This window comes from Struthio camelus, chromosome 8 (genome assembly GCF_040807025.1).
Source record: "Struthio camelus isolate bStrCam1 chromosome 8, bStrCam1.hap1, whole genome shotgun sequence".
NCBI lineage: Eukaryota > Metazoa > Chordata > Aves > Struthioniformes > Struthionidae > Struthio > Struthio camelus.
This window is the reverse complement of record NC_090949.1, coordinates 8,680,935-8,698,702: the sequence shown is the minus strand read 5'-3', so window position 1 is coordinate 8,698,702 and position 17,768 is coordinate 8,680,935. Positions and strand designations below refer to the sequence as shown.

Sequence of the window (17,768 nt, the reverse complement as noted above, 5' to 3'; positions counted from 1 at the left end):
ACGAAGTTAAGGCATGCAGGGCCACCCTCTGCCGCTGCAAACCTTGCAGCTTCACCGTCCTCCAGCGCCGCTGACCCGGCCCGCGGCCACCCGTGCCGGGGAGCGAGAGGGCAGCAGCAGGGCACGTGCCACCGAGAGCGGCTGCAGCGGGCGCCCTCCGCCGCGGCAGGAGGCGAAAGCGATGCTCGGAGAGCGACGGGGCTGGTTACGGTCTCCTGGCTGAGCTGTGACATGGCTGACATGGCACCCTCCTCTCGCGCTGGGAAATCCAGCGAGAAAAAAAAGTCAGCCCTTGGAAGCCCATCCGAGGTTGCTAAGTGACAGCAGCGCTTGTTTGCATCCCCTCCTTCACAGTGTGACTGCGCTTAAAAGCAAGGAAAGGACGTAAACATAAGCACATTACCAAAACACTCAACAGAAACACAGTTGCCAAACGTACACCTTATCTACATGTTTTGGCTGCCCCGAGCCGAGAAGATTACTGCACATCAAACGTGCATCCAGCCTTAGAGGGTTTTACCTGCTCAGGAGAATTTCAGGTGTTTGCAGCACTCATTGATTTGCCAATTTTCCCGCTGAAACGTGTTTCCAGACCAAGACTGTAGGGCCGACAGCAACTGCAAGGACAGCTGCAACGAACAGAGATTTCATCGGTACTTTGTTTCTAAGAGATGTCTTTTGTTCTTCCAACAGGATGTGGCATTACGCAGCAATTAGAAACGCAGAACTGGACAAGGGAGGGATGAACGCGCCCTTTGTATGAGCTACTGGGGAAGAAATGAAGTGGTTTAGATAAAACGGAGGCCGTGCACGCAAACCCCCCTCAGCAGAGTTACGTCGAGAATCGAAGAATTAAGTTAAAAAGAGATTAGATGCAGCAATCCAACTGAGAAAGCTGCCCTTGCCGAGCCAGGCTGGATAATAAACGGCCTTAAACAGAAGGTGCCTGTCGCAGAGGAGGTCTGGAAACTAGGTGCATGGGGGCAACCAGACCGGAGGCAGCTCGAGCTCCGGCCTCGGCTCTCCCGCGGCGCTAAAGCGGCCCTAGCTCACCTGGAGCAAGCAGGCCAGCCCCGGACCTGAGCTCCCAAGCGCCTGGGAAAGATCAAAAGCACAAAAGAAAAAAGCATCTGCTCCCTCTGCTTAGAAGCAGGCCAGGTGAAGGAGAAAGCGGGGCACAAACTCGGCCCTTTCCGTGAAGGAGAATAACGAGAAGCGGACGGGGGACCTGAACAGGGCGGTTCGCAAAACCGATCCCCGTGTCAAACTCAAACTGTGATACGGCAGTAACTTCTGACCCGGCGTCGGACTGGCTGCGAGCGCAGCTGCAACCGTGCCTCCCAAGCAAAACCAGCCTCGGGTGTCCCCGCCGCCACCAGACAGGGCACGGCGGCAGTCTGGGGCGGGGGGGTGATCTGCAGGGTCCCCGCCGGGCCGGGGAATCGGAAACCCTTCCAGGAGAGGGGCTGCAGCCCTGCAACGCTCCCGCTCGCCGGGCGGCCCGGGCTCCTCCTCGGGGCGGCGCAGCACCCGTCCGCTCCCGAGCCCGACAGGGAGAGCGGCTTCGTGCTCCCGCGTTCGCCCGCGCTGCTCCGCTTTCTAAATTAAGGGAGTTTTCCCCGCAGCTAACACCCCGCAGGCGCCATCAGTCATACAACTGCCCAGCACCTTTCCCTCCTCCTCCCCGCCAGCGCGTCAGCCCCGCGGGCGACGAAACGCCGGGCTCTGCTCGCTGCGGGCACGAGGGGCGCCCAGGGCCGCGAAGCCAGAGACGCGGCTCCGGCAGCGGCCCCGCGAGGCGCCAGCCGACGGCGGGCTCGGACGCCTCCCCGAGCCCCTTCCAGCGAGGCGTTGCCGCCTCCAGGCCGGCGGAGCGGCTGCAGGAGAGGCGTCCTCTCTCGGGACAGGCGCAGCAGGCGGGAGGGCGGCGGGAGGACGCGGGGTCGGCAGCAAGGCGCAGCGTTGCCTGAGCCCACGCGCCTGGAAGCGCCGGTCACTTGGACCTTCCAGCATCTCAGATGTTTTGGTAGAAGGTGTTGTGCAAGGGGGGGGTGGGGGGGGAAGGCTGCCCCGAAACGACCTCGGGTGACCAAGAGATCACCAGCGGGTCCTCCGGTCTCTCACCACCCAGGTCCCATCAGCTTTCCCAGGGGCTCCACCACAGGGCTGGAAGCAGCCCGGCAAGGCCTCGCACAGCCCAAAGCAGCCCAGAGGGTGAGGGGTCCCGCTCTGCGGGGCGGCAGGAGAGGGGCAGGCACGTGGCTGGGGTCCAGGTTTGGGAAGGAGGGTACAAGGGGTGCCGGCCTGCCCCCCGGGGCCGTGCCCTTGGGGGAACAAAGCCGAGCTCACCTTTATCAGGAGGACGAGCAGCTCCCTGTCCTGCTCCAAGGACGCACGCTGGCAGAGCTGGGAATAAAACCCAAGCGCCCCCCGCCTCCCACGGCCGATCCCGACACGGAGACGCTGCAGCCTCCTCGGTGCCCCTCACCCCGAGCTCAGCCCCCTCTGGCCCAGGGCAGGACCTGTCTCGACACCGCCGGTGAGAAACGAGCCTGGCAAAGCCCAGCGGGCCGCGGGGCAGCCCGACCTCTTTATTGCTCCAGCTCTCAGCCCACGTATGTGCACCCTCTGTCCCAACACGTGGGCTCGTGGCGGGGCTGGGGGGTGCACGGAGACAGCGGACACGCGGAGAGAGGCAGCGTTGGAGGGAGGGAGGGAGGGAGGCAGCCGTGCTGGAAGGGAAAGGGGCAGCTGGCACAGCGTTCCTCCACCAACGGGGCTGCACGTCCCTGCGACATTACAGCGTCGCAAAGCAACGTCAAGCGGCTGCATCGGTGGTGCCTGGGAAGAGCGGCTGCCCCGAGCGCGAGCCGAGGATCCCGGGGGCGAGCTAGGCTGAGCTCTCGCCCCGGATATGGGATAAACTGCAAGAAACGGGGCTCAGTCCCAAGCATGCAATTCCGCGACCCCATGAGCGCCTTCCTCCCCTCGCCTCCCAAACACAGCCCCTTGGGCTGTGCGCTCCCCTTCCAGCCTGGCCCCTTCCCCGGCCCCACTTCCACGGCGGGGAAAAGCCCCGTATCGAGAGACTGCACCAAGGGGGCTCCTGGCAAACAGCCCCAGAGCCCCAGCAAGCCACGCTGGGCTCCCTCCTGCTGCCGGGAGCCCCCTTCAGACCACAGCCTTCAGGCAGAGCCAGGCGAGTGCCAGCCCCCCGGCAGGGTGGGCAGTCCTGGCCGTGGCCATAGCACCCATGCAGGGACCCCTCTCTCCTGCGAGTGGCCTCACGGCCCCTCTCACAGGATCTTCACGGCCTGCAGCATGTCTGCGAGAACGTAGGAGCTGTCCCAGGGGCGCCCGGGCTGTCGCAGGGCCCCCTCCAGCGCCCGGGCGCGCGTCAGCAGCTCTGCGGCACCCCGCGGCCCCTCGGGGCCGGGCTGGCAGAACAGGATCTCGTTGACCTCCCCGTCGATGCGGCGCGCGTACAGCAGCGGGAAGACCTCCCTGAGGGTGGCCAGGACGGACTCCTTGAGCCGGGCGTCTCGGCACACCAAGTTCAGCACGAAGACTCCTGCAGCAGCAGTGAGAAGCGACAGGGACGCTCAGCGGGGTAGAGGTGACCCACAGAGCAATAACCCCCCCGAACCCTCTGCGCCAGCATCCTCCGCTCCTAAACCCTCCTCTGGGTGCTCAGTGCTCTCACGAGGGCTGGGAGACCACCACTTTCGCTGACTCTGGCTCTCACTCAGTTTCAGGCCCCGTGGCTCACACGGGCAGACAAACAGATGAGCAAACATTTGCTAAATGCCAGGAATAACTTGACGTGTGGAAGCCTGCTCCCTCTCTCGCACCAGCCCTTGGCTGCACAACGAGTACCGACATCCCACCAGTGCCCTTGGCCTGGCTCCACGTCCCTGCTACTGTGTGGGCTGTAGGTGGCCACACAATCTGTTCCCAGATACCACCTACACCCTCTGCTTTTCAGCAACCGTAAACCCCAGGGATTTCTCAGCCTGCCTCACCCAGCAGCACTGCAGGCCATCAGTTACACCCCGCTTTCTTTTTCTGCCAAACCACCTTGCTGCCATCACAACATCTGCTAACAAAGCCACGGGATTCTGGGTCTGCTAGGAGCAACGGATGCCTCGCAGCAGTCCTGGCCATGACAATTATTTTGCAGGGTGAAAAACCGCGGCACAGCCCCTGAGTGGCAGGACCAGGCCTAGCTGCAGAGCCCCACTCTCCAGCCCGGGCAATGGGCAGCAGCACCTCTTCCCAACTCAGCACTGACAACAGGGCATAGGCAGCACCAAACCTCCCCTCATACCTTCTGGCTTGAGGATGGTTTTAACTTTCTGCAAGAAAGGCTTTTCCACGAAGGCTGGTGGTGGGCAGCTCATTCCCACCATGAGGTCTTTGCTGTCCACATCAAACATGATGGCATCATATTGGGCTGGAGCTGCAGGAGGGAGAGCAGAGACTCGTTTGCCCTGCAGGACGGGGTGACGAGCCATGCACGCTACTCACAACGTGATCAGTGGGGAAGCACTGAAGGGGTTGGGCAATACAACCCCTCCTCTGTGTTACAGCCACTTCTCCCTTGTGGGGGGTCTCTCTTTCCAAATGAAACCCAGCACAGCAGGGGCAACAAGCTCAGGGTCCCCTGCACATCTGGGCAAGGACAGGCAGGCTAGCAGCAGAGACCTGGCGAGGCTGGAGCTTGTGACACATGGCAGGAGGTACCAGAGAGACTGTGGCAACATCAGCTGAGACCAGGGCTGGCACAGAGGGACAAAGCAGGGAGCTGCGGAGTGAACGGAGCCCACACAGGAGAGCTGGAGACCTTTTGGAGGGCAGGATGGGAAGCAGAGGATTGAAGAAACCCATTGAGGGAGTGCAGGTGCTATTTCTGAAAAGATTTTGTGCATGTCCCCTGCTTCAGGGACTCCTGCCCTCCACATCCCACCCGCTGTGCTCAGCGGGGGCCCTTGGGGTGCTTCACGAAGTGGTACCTTCAGCCGCCAGCTTGGCCACGTAGTCCAGACCATCGGAGACATGCACCTGCATCCGGTCACTCTGGGAGAAGCCAAACCAGCGTGTGGCCACCTCCACCACGGAGGGGTCGATCTCTACCACAGCTACGCGGGCCTGGGAGAAGTAGTCATGGAGGAAGAGGGGCAGGCTGCCCCCACCAAGCCCCACCACCAGCACTGCAAGCGGGTGCTGCCCTGCCAACAGAAAGCACCAGGGTGAACCACCAGGTCAGCCATGCTCAGGCTGCCCGTCCCATCATCTCACCAGGGTGCCCCAGGCCGCTTCTGGCAGGGCACACTGGGCTCCCGCGGCCAGGAAAACCCTTCCTCAGCAAGCTGGGGCTTGCTTCGCCCTTCACCCCTTACAGCTCGAGACATGACATGCCAGGGGCAGAGCATCTCCCTCCCGCTGCCTGGTGCCTGCAACGCTCACGGGGGCTCTGCCACACGCAGGGGAGGTGCCGCGGTCACGTGCAAGGCTGGCACCCTGAGCACCTGTGTCCCGCCAGTGCGTGCGGGGCCACGCGTCACCACCGGCCTCATTACCTGGGAGAGGATCAGGGCTCCCCAGCAGGCAGAGCCCGGCCACCATGGCCTTGTGGTGCTCGCAGCACAGGTAGCTCTTGTCGATGGCTGAGGGCGGCTCAGCAGGGCCAGGTTTCTTCCTGTCCTTCCTCCGTTTCTTCTGGCCTGAATGACAAGCAGCATCAAGTGGAGAGGAGCCAATGCAGCTGCACCAGCTCGGGACAGGGGTGCTTTCTGGGGACACCCCCCGACTTCTGCCTCAGCGACACAGACGCAAGAGAGAGAAAAGCACTCCCAGAGCTGCCCTGGCACGAGACAGACATCCCAGAAGGACTCTTATCTTCTTCCCTGTATCAAACTCACTCTCTGCCACCCCAAAGCTGCCTTTGTCCGCTGCCTCTTCCCCCAGCCCTTTCCATCTCTCCTACCGTCCTGTTAAGCCCCGCATACCTGGGAGAGGCGCGGGGGCCAAGAGCCGGGCTTCCGACTGCACCACATTCCTGTTGCTGAGGAAGATGAGGCGGCGGAAGTAACACTTGTCATCCCCCTTCACATCCTCCACGACGTACTCCCCGCTCAGGGGGCTGGTGTCACGGTGCTGCACTGTCCGGACCCCGATGTCACCTCCCACGGACAAGAAGGGCACCTGCAAGGAAGACATGGATTCACGCAAAGAAGGAATGGGAAGGCTATGGGAAGGGGCCGTGAAGGTCTCACCATCCTGCCTGTGGCTAAAGAGCTAGGACAAAGCAGACATGCCTCAGGAGCAGAAGGATGTGCTGCAGGTAGCCACAGGCAGCTAGGTCCAGCACATGGGACACCGAGACTTACCTAGGGTTTCCCCTCTCACGCACGCGTTGGGGCACAAAGTGCCAACACTCAGAGACCTCTTGAAAGAAAGGTTTATGTCTGGGGAGATGGGGCAGGAAGGAAAAGACAGAAGCGATGGAAAAGTTACAGACAAGATTCTCAGCAAGGGGCACAGAAGCTCTGAGGGTTTCAGCGTGCCTGCTTTTTGAGGATGCATGGGTTTCAGGGGGCAAGGACTTCACACTGAATCCTGCCACACAGGCACCTGAAATCCTCCCTCCAAGCAAAGGGCGTTGACTGGAATGGGGAAGAGAGAAAAAGCAAGAGTAGCTACGCTTGAGGCCAGTCTCCTCCCCACCACCGCAGCCAGCTCACGCTTTGCAAGTCCGTCTCTCTCACAGAAGAAGGACCTGCTGCTGGTGGAAAGCTGGAGGCACTGCCAGCCAGCCAGGCGCCGCTTTCGGGGAAGCCGAGCGAGGGGGCCGGGTGGGGGAGCTCACCTGCTGCCGGGCAGGAAGGCCCGGCGGCGCCAGCTCCATCACCTTCCCCGACAGCTCGGCCTGGATGCCCGCCATGCCCTCGTAGTGCTGCTCTCTGTGCAGAGCCACGGTGACGAGGCGCCTGAACCCCGCGCTGGCGGCCAGCTGCCTCCGCCCTTCCTCCGTCCCAAAGAGCCACTCGGTTTCTCTGCCCTGCGGGACTGAAAGGGGGCTGCGGTCAGCTGAGCCTGGGGTGGATCCCAGCCCCAAAGCGACCACCTCGACCTCCGGGACAGCAACCACGGGGGAAAGGCGAGACGTCACGATGACGTACTGCTGTGTGACTTTTGACAAGGCTGCTCTGCATCTAGACCTAAGCTCTATCACCGAGGGGCCAGAAGCACCCCAGTTTTGGGCAGGTTGATACAGGAGGCGGGAAAGGCCACGTCTCACGTTAGAGGGGTGCCCGACAACCCCACTCCTTGTCTGCAGAGTTTGCCAAGCCCTGGGCTTCGCAGGCACGCCAGCCACTGCTGGCGGAGGCTGACACGTCTCTGCAAGCACCAAGCCAAGAGACTGGTGGGACTCTCCATTCCCTACAGGTGGGTCAACAGCTCTGCAGATATGCTGAGCCCCAGAGGGTCACGCAAAGCCAGATGGGGACCCTCAAAATTCACAGGGATGTGGGAGCGGATGGCGGCACTCTCACCACAGGCGGTCAGAGATGCTAAACCCTGCCAGGCTGGAGCTGGTGTCTCTAGCGTGAACAACCCCGAGCGGCCGTGCAGGCAAGCAGCTTGGGTCAGCACATCACACGAGCTCAGCACTGGCTTCCCTAGACCCGGCAGGCCCATTGCCCCCAGCGCTACCGGCGCTCAACAACACAGAGGTGCTGCTGGGTCCGAGCAGGCCCCACGCGCCTACCCTACGTGCCTGGCGGTGACACCGGAAACGGAGAGCAAAAACATCCCACCGGCCTGGGAAGGCCGGCCCTGCTGCAGAAGCCACGGGCCCCGCATGAGCAGGGGCTTCTCGTTGGCCAACACAGCCTTGGCCTGCCCCCCTGCCCTTGTTCTAGCTGCAGACGTCTAAGCAAAGACGAAGCAGATCCCCCCCAGTTCCCAGCAAACAGCCAAGGTACTGAGGTTAAGCAACTTGCCTAGGAGCACACAGCAGAACTCCAGCGAGCTGCCCACACAGCAAAGCCAGCTGGGCAAGGGATAAATCCACCTTGCTAGCGTCAAAACCAGGCCTCCCACGGATCACAGGCTGTAAGAACAAACGCAAAGCAAAGCAAAGCTTCCCTTCTGCTGCACACCAGCGGCTCCACGCTCGGGGCAGGGGGAGGCCGGGAAGCCAGGCGAGGACAGCTGCGCAAGCTGGCAGCACCTTTCGAATTGCTCCTGCTGCGCTCTCGGTCTATGCGGCAACACGCCAAGGTGGCTGTCGCTAGCATCAATGCAAGAAACGCGAGTATCACAGTGCCCCCGGGGTGCACAGACAGTGGCCACCTCGGAGAGCTGAGGCAGCGCAGGCAGTGTCCGTCTGCTGCCGGACAGGCATCCTCCCAGCCCACAAGCTCGGCGCTGCTCTGGGACTGAGCTCTGCCTGCTGCACAATCGTGCACTGTGTGTCCCACTGCAAAGCTGGGATTAAAACACTGACCAAACCCCACAAAGGCAGGTTATTCCCCTCTCCTGCTCCTGTTTCAGCAGGGCCAGGACTGCTGCCTGTTTTGCAGCTCCTGACCAGAGCAACGTCTCCTCGCAGGCGCGAGAAGCTGAACTCACTGATGAAAATGGCAAAGTGATTGTCCCGGGACGGTTTCATCGAGGGGCTGTCGACCACGTGCAGGGTGTAGCGAGGCCTCCCACTATCCTTGCTGCACAGATCCAGGGAAAGCTGCTCCCCGCTGGTGGTTTTGCTCAGCTGGCTGCGGAGCAAGGCGTAATGCTGCCTGTCCTTCACCGCCTCCACCAGTTGCTCCGCGCTCTCCACCCGCATCGGCTTATCCTGCTCCTCAGGGCAGATCTCCAAGATTTGTGGTGCCGAACCAGGGACCTTTTTAAACTTAGTCATGACGTAGACAAAGATAGGTAGGACAAACTGCTGCTTGTCCCCACCGCTGGCGGCCTGATGGACACGCACTACCCAGCCTTCCTGGGAGAAGTATTCCACTGCCTTCTTCAGCACGTGGGCTTGGGCCAAGGAGACGCAGAGGTAGCGCCCTCCTACCTGCAGGACACGGCTGATCTCGGCAAACATCCTGTCCACCTTGGCTAGAGTGGCCTCCTCTTCATCAGCGAGGATGGCATCGAGCGTGCCTTTGTCCAAGACCACTTGGAAGAGGGCGTCGGGGAAGTCCATCTGAAGCACGTCCATGAGCAGGTAGCTCATCTTCGGCCTCTTGCTCGCGTTCCGTTCTTGCATCTGGCGGATGACCGCGTCGCTGATGTCGATGTTCACGATGTCCTCGCACATCCCCATGTCGTACATCTGCTCGCTCAGCTCCGAGTTTCCGCAGCCGACCACGAGAACCTGGGAAGCGGGACAAGAGCGGCAGCGACGGTGAGAACGCCCTGGAAACGCGGGCCGCCCTGAAGCGTTTTACAAGCAAACGCCATAGAGATCAGCCACAGCCACACGCCCCCAGTGAAAAACGCACCGGGACTGCCTTCAAGTGCAAGGCAACGCTTCCACAGAGAAAATTCACGTGGGTGCAGAAGCGAAGCGTTTGTGTCACGTTTCCTTCTTGGGAGTACGCGGGCGTTTTCACCCATAGAGCTCCCTATAGCAGGGCGACATATAGGTCCGTCCTGCTCTCCTCTTACCGCGAACGGCTTCGCGTCTTTTGGGACGAGAGCTCACGCCGCCGAGGGCACCGAGGGCCCTGGGCAGCCTCTCGCCTCCTGCCCTCCGCGAGCCAGGTCGCACCTGGTCGCTCGCTAGGGGTGAAGCCGAGTCGCTGCGCCTCCAACCACCTAAGCAAAGGAAAAGCTAAACTAATGCAAACTTTCGGCGTTGTAAGCCGGCCGGAGCGGGCCGCTCGCTCACCCACCTTGTCCCGGGGCCGCACGTACTTGCGCAGCACGGCGCGCAGCTCCGGCAGGCCGCCGTACCACTCGAAGGGCCGCTGCCCGCGCTGCCGGAAGAACCGCTCCCAGTACCCGGCGGAGCCGAACTCCCGCGGGCTCCGCGGCAGCAGCTCCATGGCCGGGCCGGGCCGGGCCGGGCCGGCACCGCCGCACGTGGCCCCGCACCGCCCCCGCGCAGCGCGGCGCGCCTCCGCCCGCCTCTACGTCACGGGCCACGGGATACGGCGTACCAGGCAGCGGATTGGCTGCCGCCTCTCCCGGCCGCTTCCCATTGGCTCGCCCTTCCGCGCAGGGCAAGAGCGCACGTGTGCGCGGCGCGCCCCCTGCCGCCGCAGCCCTGCCCCGGCGCCCCCCGTCCCCGCCCCGCCGGCCAGGCAGCCCGAGACCGGTCCCGCAGGCTCCGTTTTGGCTGTCCGGCCAGGCACCGCCAGCGGTGAGGCAGGCTGCGAGCTCTCCCCCGTAAGCAACCCCCCTGTGCCTCCCTGAGCACGAGCTCAGGTTTTAGGGCGCCCGTCCCAACTGCTGCAATAAGGAGCGAGTAACACACAGACCGGCTGGGTTTTGCGGGCATTTTAGAAGAAACAAGAAGGGGGAGGGGGAAAAAAAGTATTTGTGGCCTCAGAACAAACAGCTTTAATCTAAGGACACAGCTGAAAAGAGATTTTACAGCCTTGTATGGGAAATGTACAACACCCAGCGTTCGCAGATGGTGGGACGCTAACTTGGACTGGAGGGGGCATCTGTTGAGTTGTTGTGGAGAAAGAAGGTGGAGAGCTCACTCAGCGCTCTGTAACGGTGCGAGATTGAATTCTTCACTGCCTTGGGCAGTTCAGCGTAGCTGCAGGTGAGAGCAACCAAGACAATTCACAGCAACAGAGGTGCTATAGCATGTGTCCCTGCAGCCACTGAGAATCCCCCCCTTTGCTTGCCATCTCTCTGTAGCGACACGTTTCCCATGTTCTCAGTATGCAAGGGGATGTCCTATACCTGCCTGCTCCCTACACCGGCTCTCTGAACTGCCTCTAACACCTTCTGCAGTCTATAACGTAAGCACATTCACTTACCAAATTAATCACAGGAGCCCTTTCAGTAAGAGAAAGCACACACACACACCTCTCAGCTACAGAAAACAAGCTCATGCTTGTACAGCAGTCTTCCAGCTGTGCTTGAGCACTGTCCTGCAGCCCAGTGAAGCAGCTCTGCCCTGTTGGCCAAACAACTCTGCTGGACTGCTTCAGCCAGCCACTGCCCACCAGGCGTGACCAGAAACTAAAGCAGCCCCACGAGCAGGACCGTAACGCACCCCTCACAGGTTACTCAGGGAAGGGAACACGTGCCTCTGCTCCCTGGAGCCCTCGGTGTTTCTGCAGAGAGGTGCTACCCTTGCTGCCAGGCCTGCTCTGCTCCCAGCTCCTGAAGGCCCCGAGCGGAGCCGTGCCTGCAAGGCAAGCTCTGTCTGCTGGGGCCAGACAGTGCCCAGAGGGGGACAGGAAGAGCAGAAATCCTGCTGGCCCTGCCTATCCTCCTCTGCTTTTTCTCCTAAGTAGCAAAATGGATCCCGTCACGCTCCCCAGCAGCCCTCCGCACGGTGGAAACTCTGCTTTGCTTATTTTATACGAAAGTACTTTTTCCCCTTATTTACTGCTTGCAACAGCAAGCCAAACCAACAACCCTCATCCTGATCTGGGGGATCCGCATACCCAGTGCACTCAGATCCAGGACTGTGTTTCCTCCCTACCACAATTACTTGTGAGCAGTTCCTTTTGACGTGGCAACAAGAAACAATGTCAACCCCTTGCATTCCTTACATAAAGGGCAAAAGGTAAAAAGCCACTTACGTCTGGTCGTAGCCATCAGGCTGAAAGCAGGGATCCCAGCCAAAGTCCCTAGGGCCCCTGGGCTCAACTATCTGCCCCTGTCACGAGAAAGCAAGAAAAGCCCTATAAGCTGTGGTTTCTCAGCACTTCTCTTGCAGTTACACTTCAAACACAGGCTGAAAAGTTACACTCAGCCATACTTCATACTGTAACCACCAAAGGCTTGGTGCCATCTACAGACCCAGCAGTTCCCCAAGACATGACTAAAATTAGCAGCCCCAAACTCAGTGCTCCATCATGCTGCTCTACGTTGAGAGCCCCTTTGCCCCTCCTCGCCATCTAACGTTAACAGAACTAAGGACTGCGCTCAGAGCTGCGTCGGTGACCTTACCGCACCCTCCTTCCATCCCAAAGCTTCCTTGCAAGCCAGCTTGCATATTCGTGGCAACAAGGAACGGCAAATAGACTGGAAGCTGACTGAAGAACATAGTTCAGCTCTGTACTCCCACTTGCATCTCCATCCCTCACTGTCACCCAGATGCTGCCCTGTTAGAGGGACACGAGAGGGCTGAAGAGACTGAAGTAGGGCACAAAGAGTTTGACACGTACAGCTGGGTGAAAGGGCTGCAGCAAGTAGCACCCGCTGACTGTCAGCTGCAGCTCCCACAGCCCTTTTCCAACAGAGCAGCTCCAAGGGCTCTCAGTGACCCAGCTGTGCCATGGGTCACTAACACTGTCCTTACTAGAGCCAATGCCACTAACAGATTCACATTAGAACCCTTTTCCTCAGCATGTTCCCTGTCCCCAGGTACAACACCTACCGGAGTTTGGCCTTTGAACAGCTTCACTGGCTCCTCTGGGTTTCCAGGACTGAACGCAAAGGTACAAAGAGCGTAGGCAGATTTGTCTTCAAAACCGGCTAGCAGTTTGTACAGACCTGAACAACAGAGAAAGGCTCCTACTGTTGCAGCGTTTCCTTCAGTGTGCGACACATCCATCTAGAGATGAATCAAGTGAGTTTTCCGAATTCACATTAACAACAGAGATGACGAATTACAGGGAGGTAACAGAGCTAAGCCAAAAGGATGCTCTTGGCCGAATCCCCTGGCGTGAAGCCAGGGCTTTGCAGTTTGAGCTGCAGGGCTCCACTGTTAGCTTGGAGGCAGAAGCAAACAAGCGTGTGGTCCCAGAGAAGGGCTAAAGCCCACTCTGAGTTAGGTGATTAACACCTATGCTCAGGATGCCAGTACGGGATTTGCAGCCACGCTCTTTTCTTAACTGTGGGAGCAAATGCAGTCACCACGCTCTGGCACACAAGCACTCACGGAGAGGAGCTTGCACAGACACTAAGGGGGCAGGAGACCTTCTGGATCACCTTGATGAAAGGCAAATAACTTCGACAAACCCCGCCAGCAGCCTACAGAAGCAGAAATCGGGGAATCCAATGCAGAGATGATGCTGAAGCTACCCAGGGAGACCACATCCAATGAAGCGGGGCAGAGAACAAGCTTAAGGAGAGAATGCAAAGGGACAGAGATGGACAGAGGGAAAAGGAGCTGGCTATGAATTGGGCAGCGAGGCAGGCGAGCACACCCAGCGGAACCCAGCACAGGCAAGCATTCATTTCCCACGGCTGCACGGTTACATTTGTCCCCAGGAGCCCATGACTGGAAAGAACTAGATTCCTTGCAGAGCAGTAATACAAAGAGGCAGTACCTTCTGGTTTGAGTTTTTCCAGGAACCATTTTCTGAGGGAGGAGGAAAGAGAAAAGATAATTTGTGTCATTAATACACAGAAACATGGCCATTCCTGAGGCCTTCGTTGCCTTCGTTTTTCACAGCTCTTCAAATCCCTCTTAAATGGGCTGCCTCCAAACCACCCCATCTGGGCCAGTTATCAATAAACACAAACCTAAGTCTTAAACTAAATAGGTCACAGTGAAAACAACAGCAAGGCTGGGGTCTATGTAAACAACCCAGTTCCCCAAGAGCACGGACATGCTGAAGCCCATTTCTCAATCTAACCTGTGCACATCTTATGCCCAGTTCTGGTGTCAACTGAGTTATATAAAGCGTTTATGCCTCTGCTTAGCTAAGCAGGGATAGTTTGAAAAAATTAATCCCACTAAAAGGTAATCCCAGGAGCTAAGGCAGTTATTTTATTAGAGGAATTATTCTATATTGTAATAATTTTGTTATCTGCTGGATTAAAGCAGTCTCCCTGAGGCCCTGTACACAGTAATACAAATTTAGTGACCTGAACTGCAAAAAAAAAAAAAAAAAAAAAGTAGCGCTCTCACTCAAGGCCAAAGGTTTTCATTGGCATTACCTTCAGTGTAATTAACTCCAGGAATAAATTTGATTCCACTGCATTAAGCTGACATCACAGATCGAGGGACATTTCCCTGTTAGAAGCAAACATTAGAACCTACAGGAGCCTCAGTCAAGAGTCCTACTGAAACGCACAGCATCTTAACCCCCGCGTGTGGATGCCACTGTGGGACTGGATTCCCAAGCTGGCTGCAAGAGCGGGCACAGGCAACGGGGAGCCAGAGGCAACAGTTCAGGGTCATCTCTCCTGTCCTGCAGAGTGAATCACAGCAGGGCTCCAGGAGTTTAAGTCCTGCCCCTAGGGGTGCTAAATAAAACTGAGGACACCAGAACAGCAACAACCTTCCTGACCCCACAGCTACTGGTGCATGGAGAATCTCCCATGAAGTACATCCCAATGACCCACGCTCCTAATTGTGAGACAGGAAAGGTGAAGGAGACTAACTCCCCTCTACTTACATGTATGGTCCTGGAAGTCCCCCCAGGGCATTGAAGCACAAGCAGGTATCCTCTACTATAACGGGTCCTCGAACCTACAGCAAAAGCCCAAGAGATGGAAACACGAGCTCTGAGAGGAAGGTACCTCCTCCCCACTTGTTGCCTTGCTCTATCCTGTTTACGCTTGCCCGTGACAACAGGGACTTCACAAAAGCTCCTCAGACGTTAGAGCTCTTCACCTCAGAGGCAACGCGTAGCAGGGACACGGCCGAACCCGTGCTCTCCCCCAGCAGGCACACGCGCCTGAAACACGGGAGCGAAGGTACCTCGCAGAGAAACGCGAGCAGAGCTGAAGCAGCGCCCGCCACGGGGGGCAGGAACGGCGGCACCAGGGCAGGAGAGGCAAGGCGGGTGCCGCGGGGGGCCTCCATCCTCCCTTGGTTCTTCCGAGGCAGAGACAGCTCGGGAAGGGGACCCCTGCGGACGGGCCCCCGTCGGAGCCGGTCCGAAACCCGGGCACCCTCCGCACCCCCTGGGCTTGGGGGGGGGGGCGGGCAGGAAAGGGGGAGCAGGAAAGGGAGCGACCTGGCGCGCAGCCTCCCGGCACTTCTGCACGGAGATGTCGTCCGGCTCGCCCTGGTACTCCGGCACTGCAACACAAGCGGGGGGGGGGGTCACTGCGCAGGGCCGCGGCCGCCGGGCACCCCGGGACGGGGGGACGCCGCCACCGCCGCCAACTTACGGTCTATTTTCTTGGCAACCAGCTTGTACGGAAACGTGTCGCCGAGGATCTGGGCGACCTGGGCGGAGGGAGGCGAGTCCGTCAGCCGCGCCGGGCGCCAGCGCTTCCCCGGGCCCTGCCGGCGGGCAGGCCGCCCCCTCCCCGGGTTGCTAGGCAACGCCCCTCCCGGGTTGCTAGGCAACGCCCCGCCGCCCCCTCAGCCCACCCCACCTCTTCCAGCTTCTTGGCGTTGCCGGTCACGAACACCACGCTCCTGCCGGCCGGCGCCGCCATGCTGACCCCCCGCGCCGCGGCGGCGGCGCCTGCGCGCGGAGCCGCCAATCACCGCAGCCCAGCCGTCGCCCCGAGCAACGCCCGGCCAATGAGAAGGGAGATGCCGCGGGAACGGACGCGCAAACTCCTCCGGGGAAGGGGAGCGCTTCCGGACCTCCGAGGGAGGGCGCTCTTCCCCCGCCCCCGGGCCGCCTCTGCGCGTGCGTGGAGCCGCCCTCCCGGGAAGTCTCGCGAGAGCTGCGCGGGCGCTGAGCCCCAGCGCAGGCGGGGCCGCCGGAGGGGGGGGGGGGAGAAGGGGGTGTCATGGCGGCGGGGCCCGGCCCGCGCCCCCGACATGGCCGTCGCGCCGCCTCCCGGCTCTTCCCGGACGCTTGCTGCGGAAGCGGCCCCGCCGCGCCGCACCTGGGCCCCGCGGGGCGCCGGGCCCGCCCTGTTTACGTTCTTGGGCCTTTGGCGCGCGCAGCCGGACGATCCCGCTCCCCTCGGCGGTGACCACGAGTTTCCTGGCACCTGCTCGTGCTTGAGCGCGGCGCTGTTGTTGTTGAGCTGGGTTTTGCTGTTCCCGGGACACCGGGGAAGGCCAGATGGCTAGAGCAGGTGCCAGAGCAGGACCAGGAGCGCGCAGCGCTCAACGGAGGCAGAGCGGCCTCGTCTCCCTCGGCCCCTGTGTGTTCACGGCTGCGCGCGGGGTCCCTCCGGGGTTAAACACTTCGCTAAGACAGGAACGTGGCTAAAGCCGCAAGAGACGGCGAAGCCGGTGCAGCTCTTCCTGTTCCCCACCTTCCCTGAAGTCAAGTGAAATTATTTGTAGTTGGGGAAGCGGTCACTGGATCGCGCTCCAGGCTCTGCTGCTGTTTACTCCCTGACCTTTGGTAAATCTTTTCACTTTCTGATCTCCGAGTTTCTCCCTTGGGACCAGTCAGGTTTCGCCTTTCTAAACCCACCTGCAGGATCAGCTGGAGTCTGGAACAGAAACATCAGTGGGGGGGGGGGGGGGGAGCTGGACTCAGGAGTTAAAAGATGCTCGCTGCTCCCAGTGCTGACTGGGACATGCCTTGCCTGTCCTGCTGTTAATCTATGCAAATGACATTACAAATCAGCCCCCCAACATCTGTCACGAGAACGAAGCTCTGTTTACTCCAGCTCTGAGGGAACCAGCTGAGCCCATAGGAATGGGTCAGCAAAGCCAAGCGCTCCCTGGGCAAGCAGTGGTGGAGGACATTGCCCTGTCCTGCCACCAAGTCCTTGGAGCTCTCCTATGACAGCACCCTCCTGGCCCCGCTGATGCCAGGAGAAGATGCTGTGCTGCCCAGGGAACAGCAGGCTGGAGAGGGGCCTCAGCGTGGGCAGAGCAGCACGGCAGGTCTGCCAGGCCTCCCCCTCTGCCCCCACAAAACCCACCCGAAGCCCCTCTTCTGCAAGCCACTCTTGGGTGGCTCCTCCTTCCCTCCTAGTCAGAGTTGCTCCCAGTGCCAGGTGGGGGAAGCCTCTTCCACACCTGCTTCAGAGTGGGGGGACCACTATAGACCTCTGCAGCCCCTGGGCCTCGGGCAAGGGACCCCTGGATCCCAGCCCCACCGGTCACACCAGCACGCCTGGGGAGAGGAACCAGCCCTGGACGAAGAACGCGAAACTCCGGCCAAAACATGCCGTTCCCTGTAAAAAGTGACCCTGTGGAAAGCAGCCACTAATGAAGAGATCTGTCTTCTGCACGATGAGGGAATGGATAAAACAGACCCTACACTTGGGTGGAGGAGTTGTTTTTGTTGCAAAATCTCCTTCACAACATCAAAATGAAAATCAACCCCAAAGCACGCAGACAGCTTCTCCCTGGCACTGCTGGAAATGACGACCCTTTTCCAGTCACTGTAGTTCTCCTCCTGGTGATCAGTCCATGGTGGGACTGAATAGGTTGTAAGGTAAAGACCAAGGTATCGTTAAGAAACGCGAGGAGGACTGCTCTGTAACGTACCAAGGATCACATATTGTAATGGTCTTTTCAGCCTTGAAAAAATTATAAAACTTGCCCTATGTCCAGTTAATTCTTTTAAAGTTACTGACCAGAAGTGTTGATTTCCTGTTGCTGGTGACTCTCAGGTGCACTTCCCAGCCACGGCTGGTCTCTCGAGAAGGGCTGCGCTCCGAGTGGCCCTGGCGTGCAGTGGCTTGAGCCTAAAACTCATCAAAACGCAGTCCTGGTGATTCAGAGACAGGTGCTGAAGGCA

The 17,768-nt window shown here is 59.8% G+C and overlaps 2 protein-coding genes across 7 annotated transcripts; both read right to left on the bottom strand.

The window, feature by feature from the left end:
* Positions 1-2,555: 2,555 nt before the first annotated feature.
* On the bottom strand, positions 2,556-10,149 carry METTL13 (methyltransferase 13, eEF1A N-terminus and K55). 3 transcript variants are annotated; one of them, XM_068951938.1, is made up of 8 exons: positions 9,906-10,149; positions 8,638-9,385; positions 6,869-7,068; positions 6,009-6,204; positions 5,580-5,723; positions 5,013-5,228; positions 4,328-4,459; positions 2,556-3,571 (listed from the first exon to the last, which is right to left on the bottom strand). In XM_068951938.1, exons 1-8 carry the CDS (start codon positions 10,056-10,058, stop codon positions 3,297-3,299), a joined length of 2,064 nt encoding a protein of 687 aa, XP_068808039.1. In that variant the 5' UTR covers positions 10,059-10,149; the 3' UTR covers positions 2,556-3,296. The 3 variants fall into 3 exon arrangements, with proteins under 3 accessions (XP_068808039.1, XP_068808040.1, XP_068808042.1); XM_068951939.1 differs by lacking the exon at positions 9,906-10,149 and adding an exon at positions 9,522-9,828; XM_068951941.1 differs by lacking the exon at positions 9,906-10,149 and adding an exon at positions 9,513-9,611.
* A 402-nt stretch (positions 10,150-10,551) lies between these two features.
* Positions 10,552-15,705, bottom strand: ITPA (inosine triphosphatase). 4 transcript variants are annotated; one of them, XM_068951942.1, is made up of 8 exons: positions 15,481-15,705; positions 15,271-15,328; positions 15,114-15,178; positions 14,550-14,623; positions 13,476-13,507; positions 12,581-12,696; positions 11,781-11,857; positions 10,552-10,780 (listed from the first exon to the last, which is right to left on the bottom strand). In XM_068951942.1, the coding sequence occupies exons 1-8, from the start codon at positions 15,541-15,543 to the stop codon at positions 10,660-10,662; spliced, it is 606 nt and encodes a 201-aa protein (XP_068808043.1). In that variant the 5' UTR covers positions 15,544-15,705; the 3' UTR covers positions 10,552-10,659. The 4 variants fall into 4 exon arrangements, 3 of the variants coding, with proteins under 3 accessions (XP_068808043.1, XP_068808044.1, XP_068808045.1); XM_068951943.1 differs by having other exon boundaries at positions 14,855-15,178; positions 15,481-15,574; XR_011142430.1 differs by lacking the exon at positions 11,781-11,857 and having other exon boundaries at positions 14,855-15,178; positions 15,481-15,615.
* Between the last annotated feature and the right edge of the window lie 2,063 nt (positions 15,706-17,768).

What these genes read in the sequence shown, in the direction of transcription:
- ITPA (XM_068951942.1), bottom strand. Translation starts at nt 15,543, where the DNA reads ATGGCGGCGCCGGCCGGCAGGAGCGTGGTGTTCGTGACCGGCAACGCC. An exon ending in ACGCCAAGAAGCTGGAAGAG is followed by an intron (nt 15,329 to 15,480) that starts GTGGGGTGGGCT and finishes CCCTCCGCCCAG; the next exon opens with GTCGCCCAGATCCTCGGCGA. An exon ending in GGTTGCCAAGAAAATAGACC is followed by an intron (nt 15,179 to 15,270) that starts GTAAGTTGGCGG and finishes CTTGTGTTGCAG; the next exon opens with TGCCGGAGTACCAGGGCGAG.
- METTL13 (XM_068951938.1), bottom strand. Translation starts at nt 10,058, where the DNA reads ATGGAGCTGCTGCCGCGGAGCCCGCGGGAGTTCGGCTCCGCCGGGTAC. An exon ending in GGCCCCCGCGCCTCTCCCAG is followed by an intron (nt 5,724 to 6,008) that starts GTATGCGGGGCT and finishes CTTGTCATTCAG; the next exon opens with GCCAGAAGAAACGGAGGAAG. An exon ending in GAGCCCTGATCCTCTCCCAG is followed by an intron (nt 5,229 to 5,579) that starts GTAATGAGGCCG and finishes TTCTGTTGGCAG; the next exon opens with GGCAGCACCCGCTTGCAGTG.